Source organism: Enoplosus armatus, chromosome 11 (assembly GCF_043641665.1).
Source record: "Enoplosus armatus isolate fEnoArm2 chromosome 11, fEnoArm2.hap1, whole genome shotgun sequence".
Lineage (NCBI taxonomy): Eukaryota > Metazoa > Chordata > Actinopteri > Centrarchiformes > Enoplosidae > Enoplosus > Enoplosus armatus.
In genome coordinates, this window is record NC_092190.1 from 10,720,603 (window position 1) to 10,737,472 (window position 16,870).

At 40.2% G+C, this 16,870-nt stretch overlaps 1 protein-coding gene across 1 annotated transcript; it reads left to right on the forward strand.

Moving 5' to 3' along the window:
• Nucleotides 1–519: 519 nt before the first annotated feature.
• LOC139292768 (nectin-1) lies at nt 520–16,238 on the forward strand. Its single transcript, XM_070915143.1, is given in 9 exon segments — nt 520–551; nt 553–596; nt 989–1,330; nt 1,415–1,723; nt 5,543–5,636; nt 11,368–11,522; nt 12,557–12,656; nt 12,762–12,840; nt 13,243–16,238. Coding segments are annotated over 9 exon segments (1,167 nt in total). The 3' UTR covers nt 13,255–16,238.
• Nucleotides 16,239–16,870: the final 632 nt, after the last annotated feature.

Here is a 16,870-nt window from a genome sequence, read left to right on the forward strand (position 1 = left end):
TTTATTTTTAAGAAGCCAGCCTGGGGGTAACTAATTGTATCCGGGAAATAATCACAGTGAGATCACTATTTTGGATTTACGCTTTGTTTAAAATGTGTGTGTAAATAAAGCTACCTTGACTTATGTTATTCATGCAACACCTAAAAAAACTTTGTAGAAATGAATCTGTCCTCCCCCTTCTTGAGACCGCTGCGTACTGAGGCACTAGAGTTGTGACGTTCACTAACGAGTCTACTGACCGGCTTGCCTCTGACTCACTGTGGACAACCCAGATGACGTCATGCGATATGAGCATATCGAAGAAGCACCGCACTCGCACTCCTCCGTCTCACTCAGTGGAGAAGTTGTGTGTGCATCTGTGTGAAACACAGCAAAAACAAAAACTGCGACTCGGTTCCCATTGTTCGTGTTAAAGAGCCGGTCAATAGATTCGGTTCGTTCGTGAACGTCACAACAGTGTGGTAGTTACGACGGATGGAGGCTCAGTCTTTGTGTAACTTCATCGATCCACACTAACGTATGGACACCGTGTTTCTCCAGGAGCACCACGATGCTTTTACTGGTGTCAACGTTGATCCTGGCCACAGTTGTAGAAGGTGCGTAGCTAAAACAACAACAACTGCGCAGGTATCATTTAGTTGAAACAAAGGGTGCTCGCGGTAGCACACAAATGTAAAACATAAGAATTATAATATTACAATGTAAGTGTGTAACGTACTTTCTTGGCAGACATGCAGTAAGGTTTGGCTAAATTTAACGTCACCGTTTCAAAATGAAATAATTGACGTTACATCCGTGTTGTGGTGCTCCACCACGCCTCCTTCATCATCAATTTCCCCCATTTACAATGAAGGCTAAGTCTACATGTTGAAATTTTGCGTTCATAATCCATTATTTAAGTGAATGCAAGATGTTTGTGTTATAACTTGTGTTTGTGCCTTCTGAGTTGTGATCTGAAAGCCTGATGAGGTTTATGCACCTTTTACAGCTCTCAAGGTGATTGGAGGAAGCAGCACCGTAGTGCTAGGAGGGACCGCTATCTTACCCTGTAAACTCACTGACTCCACGGAGCCCCTCACACAGATTTCATGGCAGAGGAGGACCAAAGGAAAACCTCAGAACGACAATTTCTATACCATCTTGCCCACATCTGGACCACAGTTTGTCAATGGATTTGATGATCGATTTAAATTTATTGGGAGCACTGAAGACAACAATGGATCTCTCCAGTTATCCCGGGTCACATTGATCGATGAAGGCACCTACACGTGCATCTTCACTTTGTTTCCCAGCGGAAGTCACAAGGCGGAGATACTTCTGCAATTGCTTGGTATAATGTTTTGTATTAAATGTGTCTTGTTTTTACCCTCTTGCTTGTATGTTGACATGTTTTTGTGTACTGTATCTCTCCTAGTGCCTCCGGTCACAAACCTGAAGTATAATCTGTATAATATAACTTTGGGCAATGAGGAGGTTTCTCTCGTTACCTGCACGGCTGCTGGTTCCAAGCCTCCTGCAGAGGTGAGGTGGTCCACTGGCACTCTGGGCGAAAAAGTGAGGGCAATAACCAACTCCACCAAGCATGACAACGGTACGACTACCACAGTCAGCTCGCTGCTTGGAGTACCTACCAGAGACATCAATCAACATTTCGTCCAGTGTGTCGTCAGCAGCGCAGCCCTGTCGGAAGAAGAAACCTTGCCCTACACCATACAGGTCTACTGTGGGTATTCAATTATTTTCCTACATCAGTTATGCAAATTCTGCAGGTGAGACCTCATAGAATGACCATCATGAGCGTGAGGGACGCTAACTCCAGCTTCTCTTAGTGAGTCCACTGACATGGTCAGATTACTGTGGATGTACAAGGATATGTTTAACCTCTTTTTACCTCAGAGCATAGACAGATCTGATCTCCTCAGCAACGTACAATCTGCTCTTTCACAACATTTCCTTCTTGGGTTAGGGTTAGGGTTGCATAAGAGATGTACTAAATGTATCACTTTGATCTTAGAAGACGTGCATTGAATCTCTCTCTCTGCATATTTCACCTTGTGCTGCTGTGGTCTTTATAGTAATCTGACCTCATGTACAGGTGGCACCTAGTTTGTCTAGGTTAAGGTTCTTAATGACACCGGTGGCCATTAAAGGTACTATGTGAAGTTTTTTACATGTATTGATCACTTTTTATTGCCAATGTGTGAACGGATCATAACGTCACTTAAAAACAAGACCTTCCCCGACTTTCTCAATTGCCTATTACAGCCTGTGGACTGATTTTTATGTAAGAAATCCAAAGGATGTGACGTGTATGCCAAAAGTGCCTTGTGTTGCCTCTCCTCATGTTCAGCTCCCCTACAGCGGCAACACTGTGAAACACTAGCAAATTGTAGCTTATAAATGCAGTCCGCTAATGTCCGGCACAAAGGCCACATAGTTTGCTTGCTAACGCGGATGAATTGCAAGCAAGCCAGCGTAGCAAAATACTGTTTTGAGTTGATAAAATCAGCTAATTCATCCAGTTGGTTGTTTTGTAACTTTAGCTAATGATGCCATTTGCAAATGACAAGCTAGTTAGTATCATGGAGCCAATGGTCCAAATACAATACAGAAACATTACAGATAGTAATGTTATTCTAAATATGATCGTAAATAAGTCTTGTGTGTGTCACATCAGTGTTTTGGCCGATGCCCAGGAAGCTCGAGCAACACGATGCTGACTGCAGTTATCTCAGTCCACAGGCTGTTGTAGGCAACCGAGAAAGTCAGGGAAGGTCTAATTGTTTAAGTTACGTTACAATCCGTTCATACATTATCAATAAAAAGCAATTCATACATGTAAAAAAAACAAAAAAAAACACATAATATGTTATTAAGACAGAATTAGACTTGGAAATCAGAAATACTTTATTGAGACTTTAGCACTAATGGTAAATGTTGCTCATCACCTCGATCCCACATCTTATCAGTTGTTTTCTGTCTACACGCCACTACACCTGAAACAATGAATGCTGCCTCCATCTGACAGAGTGCATAGGCGCAACCAAGTGTACAGTTGGGAGGGGGGGGTCATGCCCATGCCCTCTCCCCTTGTCTCCTGATTGGGTTACTTGACATTACTGTTGCTTCATGTTTCCACATGTTTCCACAAGCAGGCTGTGAGAGGGAAAGAAAAATAAAGATGAGTGCAACAACTAGTACAAAGACAAAGTTCATGCCAGACAGTGACAGAACAAAATGCTTTCTCAGGTCATTGCTGTGGTCAGTATTATCAGCTAGCTAGAGCTCTTGCTTTCTAGCTTGTGAGCCAACTAACCACACAGCACATATAGCACAGCCATACAGTAGCAGACTTTTCCTCAGGGCGTTGGCCCTGGCATTTTTGGCTTTTGTGTGGCTTGTGGTATTTCAGACTTAGTCCAGACTTAGATGTTTTTCTTCAGTCTTTGAAGAAAAGTTCATTACTGCAGGCTCAAGGAGAATCTTTGATGTGGATTAGTTTCATAATGTACATTCATGCTTGCACAGTACCATCTACAGTACAACACATTGTGAAATGTGCAATCTTTTGTAAAAATTGAGAAATCTAGTATTTCTTTAATTATATAAATGTTGATAAACCATTATTCAGTATTTCTGATTCCAATTCTGATTAACTGACTGCATATACCAGAGCTCAGAAGTAAACCCAACACCACTGATTGGAGTTGCATTGAGATAATTTCTTCGGTTCACACCCAGATTCCTGTCCTGGGAAAATACAACACATTTCTTTTCTACCCTGAAGAGTTCATTTATGTTCACAGACATTTGTCTTTGTGCCCTTTGATCCTCGTCGAAGGACTATAGCTATCTTTATGTTTTCTTACCTGAGTGTTATCAGTTGTCTGGAATTACCTTTTATTGTGGCTTTGTTTCCTACAAGGTAATAATTGTCAAAGAGAGTGAAACATGACTTACGAGTGTTCACATTCCTTGCTGTACATGCTGTATGAAAGCAGACCACGCTGAGACGCAGTACGGTCAGCCGGGCAGGAGCGACTGAGTTGCTGTCTGGGCCGTCCGTCTGCAGACGCGAATAAAACCACAAGAACAACTCCCTTGTTGCCAGTCTTCTGTTTTCTTGAAATTCCCACGACACTTCTTCAACACGCTCAAGTGTGAAAACACCTGAAGACAACAGCACTAATGGGAGCATGGACGTTTTCTCTTGATCTTTGGGAACAATATACTGAAAGTAACAAATTAAGCTCAGAGGTCCACTTATTAGCTTTTGGAGCTTTCAATTGCATCACATGATGCATGCTTAATTTAGCTGCGGGAAGGCGTCATAACACAACCTTATTGCAGAACTTAAGTCATGTGTGTCATGGGAATTTTAGGAAAACAGAAGACTGGCAACAAGGGAGTAGTTCTTGTGGTTTTATTCGCGTCTGCAGACGGACGGCCCAGACAGCAACTCAGTCGCTCCTGCCCGGCTGACCGTACTGCGTCTCAGAGTGGTCTGCTTTTATACAGCATGTACAGCAAGGAATGTGGACACTTGTAAGACATATGTCAGTCTCTTTGACAATCATTATCTTGTAGGAAACAAATCCACAACAAAAGGTAATTACAGACAGCTGATAACACGCAGCTGAGAATAAGTAGAAGAAGGCTATAGTCCTACTATAGTGCTGTGTGCTGTGTGCTGCACTACAGCAAATGCCTGTGACCATAAATGAACTCTTCAGGGTGGGAAAGGAATGTGTTGTATTTTCCCACTGCAATGTGATAACAAGTAACCGGTCACATCTTCAAGGGTCAAAGTAATACTTTATAGCTATTCTTTTCTCTGAAAGCTAAGAAGTGGACCTCTGAGTTTAAATGGTTTTGTTACATAAGCGCCAGAATAACGATAGTCATATGAGACAATGACGTAGCAAACATAAAGGCAGTGATAAAGAATGAGAGGATAACAAAACGCTCGGTCTACAGGGACAACTGGTCTTGTTCTCCCACCAACACATATCACATGGAACAATGATCACTTGTTTTACCCAAGCCTTCTGTGAGACTTTTATAAAGCCGAGTCAATGACACCATTGTCTGCAGGCCCGCCATGAAAGACTCCTGGATACAGTTTCAACTATCTGTTGTCAGCTCTTCTAACCTTTCTGTGTGATGTTTAACCTCGACCTTGATTTACCTGCTATGTCAGAGGCTGCTGTTTCTCTGCACTAAATCTGAAAACGGCAAACGCAGGCAATTCATTGTAAACATGCAGACTTCAGCTCTTGCCAGCTGTAATGTTTAAGGACCTCAGTCTAATGTCTAATACTGACCAGTGTCTAGATCCAACTTAAAAAACTGTTTTTCAAGTTATATAATCTAAAATGACCTTGAAACTAATTAAAAAGTCCTTAAATCAGGTGTGTTTGAAAGTGAGATAACCCTGTATCAGTACAGATGGGATCCAAACATGGGTGTTCAATATTATTCTGATATACTGTAATTAGTATTTTCTCAGCAATAACGCATTCTCTCTCCCTGTTTCTTGCAGTTTCACCCACAGAAGTGAACATTACTGAAATATCCAAAGGCTCGTTTGAATGTGTGACTGAAGCCAACCCAAACGCAGACTTTACCTGGAGCAGGTACAGATGTTTGAATGAACCAGTTTCAGTGGAAACACAATATTAATTTTATTTACCTTAGTTAATTTACCTTGAAGCATTGTTTGAGTTGTCGTTTTCACAAGCTTTGTACAATGCCTTAGCCAAATGAATTTGAATGCTTTGAACTGTATGTTCTGAAATTTAATTTTAGATTATAGTTGTAGTTGCAATGAACCACCATTTCTACGTGCTCTAGTGTTACTCTGATGAACAGCTCTGAGAGAGAGAATCTGTAATTATGGCTTCAGTGATATAAGTCAATATAACACAAATAACACAAAAAACTGCTTCAATGGCATTAAAAGTGAAATTTGAAAGATTTACTTCAGAACACAATATTAATTCAAAGATCAGTGTGATAACTTGGCACATTAGCGAACAGGACGCCAGCCTGAAGAAGTCTAGATTTTAACGTTAGCTGGCTGGTGTTCGCAGAAAATGTATGCTATTTTCAGGCTGTTTTTGTAAAATATCTTGGTCCATGCTGAAATGCCCTGAACATCAGGAAAATGTCTAAAACTCTGTAAGCGTTCGATCTGTAACGATTCAGCATTAAGGAAAGAAATTGAATTCAGAAGAGACACAGGTATGTTGATTTATAAAGGCTTGAGGAACAAAGTTACTTAACAGTGTCATGGGTTTGAATTGCAAATGCAGATGATCCTGTTGTATGCACATATGCAAAAACAGCTTAGCTAGCAACTGTGAAGCTTACAACTGCTATGGAAAGAATGGCACAGTTGCTGGGTGCACAGATGCTTGGCCAATCATGTATTAGCTTGAACATTTGCAAGACAAAAGGTATGCTCCATTTTCAATTCCAGTGTACAAATAAAATGTTGCCAGTGATTTATAAGTAATGGCTTCATCAGACGTTTTAGCCCTGTGGTTTTAAACCCAGTCTAATTGAGACAATAGTGCAGGCCTCAGTGGATTCAGACACGCACCATTTATAATGTGGGTGTTGCTAACAGCAATAATGTACATAAAACCAAAATAGGAAGCATGGACTGCAACCCTCTTTATTTTTGGACATTTTGACACATCTGATAATTCTGTAAGCTTCCTGTTTCAGCAGCAGTGATGTTTCTAAATATTATCTCAGTGGTATGATTTGTTGAGGAATATGAGAGTTATAGGAGAACACTCACCACTCTAAATAATTATTCTTGGAGTGGAGTTTGTACGATAGTCATGGGAAAAGCCCTCTCGGTGGCAAGCTAGATAAATTATTGGAATAAGTGTATGTCACTATTAGTCTTAATGTAGAGCAGGGTAGCATATATCCCATATATATCACACAGAACAAATCCAATATATTTTATACACATTTATTTTTATGTAAAACTAACTAAACTAAACAATGGAACAAGAAAGACTAAAGCCAACATTATTAGACACACTTAACTTTAACAAAAGAAGCAAATATGTGTAGCTGTGAAATTGTGACTTGGGAGGAAAAATAAGAACTAGTCGCTTAACAATGATAAATAACCAATAACCAAATAACCAATGATAATACTTGCCTGAAAATAGCTTTTTATGCAAAGTACATGGAGTGTCGGTCAATACTTGCCTTGCAGCATTGTGTTGGTTGGCTGGAAACCCGGAGGATTGTGTAGTCAGCTGGAGCTCCATGGGCCAGAACAGAAAAGACTAATACTAATAATTATAAGACTAATTAAAACAGATCAAATTAAAATAAAGCTGTGCAAGTAGTATTATACTGTTGTAGCTGGTCGAAGTGGATATTTTATGTTCTGCCGGGTAGTTTAATCTAAAAATGCATTATATTTTGTAAGATCATCATCTGTATTGTACGTAAAATCCTTATTTACAAATTAACCTGTGACTCCAGCTGTCAAGTAAATATAGTGGAGAAAAAAGTATAATATTTGCTCCTGAATATTTGTAGTGGAGTAGAAATGTAAATTACCATAAGTACTTAAAAGTAAAATTACAACCCGGAAAACCAAAACAATGAGCAGAAAAACGCTCCTTTAGAGATGAAGGGAACTGCAGGCTTGAAGGTCACATTACCCATAGCAGATTTGATCCAATGTTGATATAAAAATATTGATAACATTCCCTTTAACTGATTTAATCCCACCGGTCACAATAGTGACCGTAAAAAAATGTTTCATTTCTAAGGCTATAAAAATGTTACCGAATGATCTATCAATGCATTTCCAGCAAATATTGAAATAAGAAAGGGTCTCAATGAAATATGTGCAGTGTCACATGTTTACTGTAAATTGTCACATGACCAGAGCTGTTTACTTCCTGTTTGCGCCAAGAGAAGAGGATGGCAGCCACAAAGCTCCCAAAGAAAAGGTTAGTAAAGTATGTTAACATAAAGATAGGACATAAATTTTTGGTACATATCATGTTTAAGGTGTCTAGTATTGATGTGTGCATTTGCAATTACTCAACTTTGTTCAATGTGGTCATAGAACTCACAAACATGTCACCGGCAACAATAGTGACCGGTGGGATAACCCATTGTATCTACATGCTAATACACATAGGCTAACTGTTACCTAACTTTCTGTTGCTACCTACCTTTCTATCTAACTTTACACACACAGACACACACAGACACACACACACACACACACACACACACACACACACGGAAGACTAGCTAGCTAACTACCAAACTTTCTCCTGTGTATTCTTTTAGATGTACTTTGAGTCAAGTTCTGGATTTGTTGGATCAAGATGAGTTCCCAGACAAGGCATGCAACATTGCAATCATCCCTCAAAATGAAAAAGATGCTGTGCTCAGTGATTGTGACAGTGATGGGTCTGACATGGACTACGAGGGGGAAACAGGCCATTTGCCAGCAAGGCTGTTGAATGCATATGCCGAAGTTATGCAAACAGAGCATGATTGGAACGATGGCCTCCCCTTCACCACGCCCCCTTCCCCTCCACAACCCCCTCCCACCATAACAATGAAGGCCAGCCAGAAGACTCGAGGGCCTCTAAGCGCCAGAGGGGCCAGCCAGAAGCCCCAAGGGCCTCTAGCCTCCATAGGGGCCAGCCAGAAGACTCAAGGGCCTCTAAACGCGAGAGGGTTCAGCCAGGTCAGCCAGAAGAGCCAGGGGCAAAGCTGCAAGTGGTCAAAAATAAAGATAGTGTTCAAGCGATCCAAGAGGCCTTCCACTGCTGTTATTCCAGAACACACAGTATACAAACCAAATGCTGCAGAATGTGTAAAATAAAGCTGCCCCAACCCAATAGATATTTTCTTACTGATGTATCCACCCACCCTGAGAGAGATCACAGTTGAAATGTCCAACCTCTACTCCACCCAGACCAAGGGAAAGCAACTGAATCTGAGTATGGATGAGCTCCTCACCTTCTATGGGATCCTAATCACAAGTGGATACAGTCAGTTGACAACGATGTACACAATGAGACCATTTCAGATGCAATGCGGAGAAACCAATTCGATGAAATAATGGCCTCAGTTCATGTGGTTGACAACACAAAAATCACTGATGACCCATTTTTTAAGGTTGGACCCATCTTCTCTGAGCTCAACCAGTCATACAAAGTCATGCCATTTCAGGAATGGCTTTCAGTGGATGAGAGCATGATCCCATACTACGGCCGACATGGATGTAAACAATTCATCAAAGGCAAACCAATTCGCTTTGGTTACAAGGTATGGAGCCTCGCCTCATCCAGTGGATACATGTACCACATGGAGCCATATTGTGGATCGCACACCCTCCTCCTAGACACAGGGTTGGGTCAGGGACCCAGTGTTATCATCGGTCTGGCAGAGCAAGCTCAGGTGCCTCAAGGTTGCAAGTTCATCCATGACAACCTCTTTACCACTCTTTCACTCATGGATGAGATGACAAAAAGAGGATATGGGAGCTCTGGAACCATGAGGCAGAATCGCCTGTTTGATGTCCCATTCACACCATTGAATGCCTTCATGAAGTTACCCCGGGGAACCTCTGAGGTTCTGTGCCAAGGAGAGAAGCTGTTGGTCCGTTGGAAAGACAATAACATTGTCACAGTGGCAACAAACATGGAGGAAAAATACACTGAGACCTCTGTCAAGAGATGGAACAGGCATCGACGTGCCTTTGACAACATCCAACAACCAAAAAGCATCAGTCAATACAATGAGCACATGGGTGGTGTAGACCTTCACGACCTACAGGTTTCACGATACCATATCTCAATCAGGTCTAAGAAGTGGTGGTGGCCCATCTTCGAATGGTCTCTCAACAGTGCTCTTGTAAATGGCCATCTCTTTTACAGAGATGTTATCGGAGGGACCTTTTCACGGATAGTCTCACAGTCTCTTCTGCAAAAGTTTGGAACGAAACCACTGAGCCATGGAAGGAGATCTCTACTGAGTGCTACTGTTGAAGATCAGGCAAGGTATGACAAAGCTTCCCACTGGCCAATCAACACGATGCACCGGTTCCAGAGATGCCGCCGTTGTGACAAACGCACTACCCATGCATGTGGGAAATGCAAAGTACCACTGCACATTGAGTGCTTCAAGATGTACCATGGAGTGTAGATGAGTGAATGAAAAAGGGTTGAAAGAAGAAAAGGAAAACAGGAAAGTCAATAGACAGGAGAAGCTATACAATGGACACATGCAGTCTTACATACAGTTCACATGCACACACACACAAGTACACACACACACACACACACACACACACACACGTGGACGCATACAGTTACAAACAAACAGTACATTGGAGTCTAGGAAGAAAAGCTGAAAAAAGACCATCACAATGTCCTAAATGTATTTTATCTATTTTATTTTGTTGTTTGTTTGTTGTTGTTGTAGGCCTATACTTGAAAGCATGTTCAGCCGGCTACCTCTATCCTAAATGTTTACCTCATGTTCAGTGTGTTCAATGTATACTGCACTAAAAATGAATGTGTTCAAATGAATGTGTTAAAATGAATTTTGTACTAAAAATGAATGTTTTCAAATGTATTTTGCACTAAAGTAAGTTGCACTAAAGTTACAATGTTGAAATACATTGATGATTGTTGTTGTTTTTGTCTTAACATCTATATTCATAACGGTGCTCCCAGTATTCATATTGGTAGCCGATAGTATAAGGATTTTTGATGTGTAAAATATTCTCACTACAATGAGAGAGCATTTAGAGGCAATGCTGGGACTTTTAAAAGTGGTAATAACTAGCCTTATAAGGATTTTAACTTTACACACACACACACACACACACACACACACAAACACACACACACACACACACACACAAACTGCATAGGTCAAATAGGCCTATATTCAGTCTGTCCAATGGTTGATACAACACATTATCCCACCGGTCACAATTGTGACCGATCATAAAACACACTTTTTCGCACACTTTTCCATGAAAATTTCTAAAAATTATGATTGATTGTTTCAAAGGGCTATTAATGACACATGATTTGGATATTTTTGTGTCTGGGAAAAATTTGGGAATAAATGGGGTTCCTCTGCTGGTGAAGTTTTCTTGACTGTAAATTTAAGTGCAGACAAAACAAAAAAATCTTTGTGTTGGAGGATTCTTGTGTTGGTTGCTTTAAGAACGCACATTAAGAATTAATAATTAAAATGTATTCGACTTTCGGCACAACTCTCAACAGTTGTTGCAATAATTTTCTTTATTTAGCCGTACATTTCACACTGAGCCTTGCATGTCTGTTTCAGATCTGACCAGTCGTGGCCTCAGTCTGCTGTCAGAGTTGAAGGTGCAACGCTACAGTTTTTGAGCATGACCTCTGACCTGAGTGGCCTCTACCAGTGTGAAGCATCTAACCAGTATGGAAGCAAACGTGGTTACCTCTATGCGTATATGGCTTCAGGTGAGGTCTGGTTTCATTTGGCTGTGGGATTGTTTTGCAATTGTGTTTTTGGATTTGAGTCTGTTGTGGATGTTGTTTGATTCTGTTGTCTCTTAATTAAAAAAAATAAAGAAAAGAGAGTTCCACCCATGGACTCATGCCATGAAACAGATAAAACATGAAATACAGTAAACACCTGTGCATGTTAGCACAACATTTTACCGAATAGATTGAAGAAAGAAAAGGCAAGAATGAAGCCTTAGCTTGACGTTCTATCGATCCCCCTCGTCTTAATCCACATCGAAAAAATCCACAGGACCACTCCATAAAGTTCAACAGTTTACTTCGGCTCACACACACTCCAAGTAGAAATCATTAAGGAGAGGAAAAGAGGGAGAGAGAGAGGTCAAAAAACCGTGTGGCTCCACTCTTTGCCTGCCTGACTCACTGCCCTCAGGTTACCCCACCCCTCCCCCCTCCGGGGAGCATCAATTTACTTGAAAGCACCAAACAGTTACCCACTTTCAAACATTACAAATATCACATAAATGACATTTTTATCCACTTGAAATAATCCACAAACATTTTAAATGATTAACTTATTACATTATTGCACATATGAACTGAAAATACCTGTAAATAATCTTTCTAATTCCTTCTAAATCAATTAACTTAAATTATTATTATTATTATTATTATTACCCTTTTATAAGTAAAGTGTTATTATGTTATATGTATGATTTATAAGCTATTACAAGTCATTTATATCATAATTTGTATGCTTGATATATGTTAATTATTACACATTAACTTGTGAATGGAAAGTAAAATATCTATAAGCATGAAGAATACATTCGAATGATCCTTTAAGAGCCTGGCTGAATAATGACTGACTGACCGGCAGCTGTCTGAACAGGATGAGCTTTAAGGTGGGATTCATTGCAGGGCTGTTGTATTAGACTACATTAGATTTAGCTAGATGTACTTAAACTGGCAGTGTACATCAGCATTTCTTGTTACTGTATTTTCATTTCTTGTGTCCCGTCTCCCTACAGGAGCCTGCACTGCTTGTTGGACCTTATTTGGTCTTTTGCTGTCCTTTCTAGCCGTTGGCGCTTCCGTGTGGTACTTGTATAAATCCGGGAAACTTCTAAGGTACCATGTACAGTAGTACGGCATACACTTAAGTGGAATGTACTACTGCTAGCATATACTGTATATACCATGTAATTGTATATTAATTGGTGGTCCATTATCCAGGCTATTGGTGAGCGCACCTGACAATGTTCAGGAAGTAGAAGACGGCGACGCAGTAGGGAGACTACAGCCAGAGGTAGAGGTAACGTATAATATTTAATTTGTTACAGTGCGTTGTGGCTCTTTTTTTAATTCCCTCAAAGTTAAATCTGTGTGCCTCAAATCGTTTTGCATTAATGACTTAATATAAAGTTATCAGAGGTGTGCTGTATTTTGCAGGGGTACTTTATTTATGTAGTAGTAGACATATTTTAAACATATTTCATCATATCTGCTTTTCTAGAAACAACTAGACAGCTAACAAATTTGTGTTCCTTTTTTCTAACAGTGTTCGTTTACAGAATCACAGCTGGGTCTTTTTTTTCAGTTTAGTGTCTTTTTTTAAATGCTCTTTCAAAAATCTGCAGATACTTGATTTGCAGATACAGATTTGTTTGAAATTAAGGGCTGTTTTTAATAAAATGTTTTGAATTGTCTGCCTTAGGGATCTCTTTGACAGCTGTGGAAACAACAAGATGGAGCAGCATTGGACTGCGGGTGATTTACAGGCTGTACTCCTAACATGTGGGATTCCTGATTCCTTAGCTGAACAGATGCAGCCGCCCCGTTGCTGAATATCCATTCATATCAGTTTCTGATTTGCTCTAGTCGAGGCTAAATGTCATTCCTTTGCTAATGTGGGTGGCTAATCACAGAGTTGTTGGTTTGATCCCCAGTTCCTCCTGTCCACATGTCGAAGTATCCTTGGGCATGACGCTGAACCCCAAATTGCTCTGGATGGTCAGGTCAGCACCTTGCATGGTAGCTCACTGCCATCGGTATGTGTGTGTGTGTGTGTGTGTGTGTGTGTGTGTGTGTGTGTGTGTGTAAATGGGTGAATGGAGGCAGATAGCAAAGTGCTTTGGATAAAAGCGCCATATAAATGCAGCCATTTACCATTTTTTAAAATGTCTAACGCCAATAGCATTAACAATAATAGATTGCCAACTGGAAGTGGAGCTTTCAAGCAAAAATGGCAGCAAATATTTGTGGGAGATGGAAGTGTGGTTAACTGACTTTCACTGGTATTGCCAACCGTTATTTGTGTAGGATGTGGCTTTTAACAGTCCCCTGTGCCTGCTTTATCAGGCACAGCTCCAACTGTCACAATAATATAGTTCTATTTTCACAACAACAGTCTCCAGAGAGGACACGCATGAGCCTTTATAATAATGTACTGATACCATACCAAGTACGTAAGAAAAATGTCACTGTTGAGTAACAGAACAGAACATATGTTACTTTGCTAAGCCCCGAACTGGTTTTATTCATTTAACATTTCATGTTTGTCCAACATTTAACGAACGATCACATTGAACGCACACAGTCAGTGCTGTGAGCTGCTGAACTTCTGAATTACAAAGCATTAGTTGGAATATTCTACTGCTACTATCTACGGCGTGCTATCGTATTGAGGCAGAAATGCCAAAAATGCCACACACAAAAAAAGACTGAAGTGTGTGTGGAGCAGGTATTTATCTTTCCGACATCAGCGTTTCTCACCTGTTGTATTTTGAGCTCTTCAGTTATGGGTAAACATACTGAGGACAGACTGAACTCAAAGTCAGCAAAAATGTAATTTTATGACATGTTCAAGTTCATTGAAGGTCCTGTGTTATAAACACTGCAGAAAGAGTTTATTCTCTAATGTAAAAAGTTACTGCATCTGTCTGTCTGTCTTGTTCCTGTATGTTAACAGCTTTGCTGAGAAAGAAAGAAACATTCAGGTCCATGTGTATGTTTAGACCATGGCTCATTCTTGGCTCGGTACAGAAAAACCTGTGTGTTAAAGCTAAGGTTCAACAGCCATGCTAGCATAAGATAATTAGCATTATCTTAATGCTAATGTCAGTACTCTAACATGCTCACAATCACAATGTTAATATGCTCTTTAGGAGGTAATGTTCGCCATCTTACTTTAGCTAGTTAGCATGCTAACATTTGATAATTACCAGGAAACACAAAGTGTTTGATTGGCCAACATTGCAATCACTAAAGCCATGGTGCTAGTGTGGCTAAAAATTAGTGTTTACTCAGGGTGAACACGTTTCATTAAATTTGCAATCAGTCTAATTGTCAAGACAATTCACTCTGAATCAACAGTATCAACATCTAAAGTTAGTAGGATACATCATTTGGGGAACTTGAATGAATACAGTAAAGTTTTTGTTGTTCCATGCAGCAGAGCGATCTTTCACTGCACTATTGAAACTTGAAACCTACGACGACGTATTAGAGCTATTGTAGTTTTCCAAGAAATTTTCAAGATTAAAGTGGTAAATTTATGAGAAAAAAGTCACAAAGTTTACACTCCAATATGTGTATATCGTTGAAGAAATGCGTCTGTCCAAAATCAGCCAAAATCAAAATGTTATTGCAAAAACAGTGAAAACTCTGAACTTATTTTACTTTAATCTTATGTGCTGTGTGTTTTATATAGTGTGCACTATAGATTTTACAGTTTTAATTTATGGTACACATTTCATTCATTTATTTTTTAGTTAGTTTTAGTTTAGTTTGCTTTAATATGCTGTTCACTAGCAAGGGCCACACCACAACAATATGTCATTTACAGGTTTTACAAGAAGGATGTCATCTGTTAGGCTGGTCTGGGAGGTCGTAGTGAAGACCGGGGCGGAGGGAGACTCAGTGTGGGGGTTCCGTCTCGGTGTGTTTCCACCCGAACTGATTACAGACCCCCAGATGGTACCTCGAATGAGACGTGAGAGAAGTGTGCATCAGATTGAATGGCAAGGGATGAGAGGGAACAGGAAAGGGAGGGTGGGTCGAGAAATCTGAGACAAACAGTGCTGGATGGTTTGCCAGGTGTAAGTAGGCTTGACAGGTTATTAGAGGTGTGGTTGAGGCGGGCCCTGCTCCCGAACCTAAGTTAACTAGTTAACTTCATTTATCTTTGGTAACATTGTTTTTGTTTTTTGGGTTGTTGGGTTTTTTTTTGAGTTTGTTGTTTTGTGCAAACTTTTTCATTGTTTGGTGAGCTTGTTACCTGGGTAAACATTACAAATGCCTAAAGTATTTCTCTCTATATATATACACACATACCATCCTTGATACCTAATGTGCAGTTTAGTTTAAACATTGACTAGAATATTTTTGCCCTGTATCTCCGACAGTATTTCATGGATTCAAGATTGTGTCTTGCATACTTTGCATATTGGCCTGGCTATAACTGTGTCTTGTGAATAAGAAGGATAAAAAGCATTTAGAAGCAGTTTAACTTAAAGTGATTTGTAAGTCTTGTGAATAGAAAAGTGTTTTTTGATCACCACACTACTGAAAGCTCATCATTCATTACACTCTCTTTTAAAGGATATGTTCAGATTTACTGTTTCTCAGGGAAAATGTGACCATTGTGTGTACCCTTGAGGCCTGACGAATGTGTTGAACACATTTCCTTATGCATAAAACATTTGCAAAGCCCATTGTTACTTCATTTTAAATTGTTTCCCTCCATGTCCACTTGTCTTCGTATGGCACACTGTCACCACCTGCCATTCAGCAAAATATTGGAAACCAATGGCAGGATGCAGATGCCCAATATAAACAAAATGGGGACCCACGAGTTAGATCCTTGCTCCATGGCGCTTCTAGTGGTCAAAAACTGTGTATGTGTAATGTTTTGAACAAAGCCTGGAGTTGTGGCGTTTGAAAAAAATGGGTATTAAGAAGTCAGGGAGGGTCTAAGATTATTAGGGTCATTGTGGGAAGTGGATCCAGGGGTTAAATTGGGATTTGTTATGTGGGGTGAGGTGAAGGGCGAAGCAGGATATGTAGTCTGTAGTCTATAGTGGACTTTTTTTTTCGCGGATTTCCACTCGGTTTCCACTTGTAAGCGCCAAAGACAATGCAAGTTAGAGTTTTTTTGCTCAGAATCACATCGCATAAATCATCTCCGGTAAACAGTGGGACCTACACTGCGCTGTTTTCTGGGGGGCGGTGCGACGAAGAATCGGTGGGGAGGACTGACCGGGGCGCCATGACTTTTCCACATATAAAATCAGCATTTTTTTCCTCATGTATATATAGTCTCACATTACTGGTTTCTTTCAAAG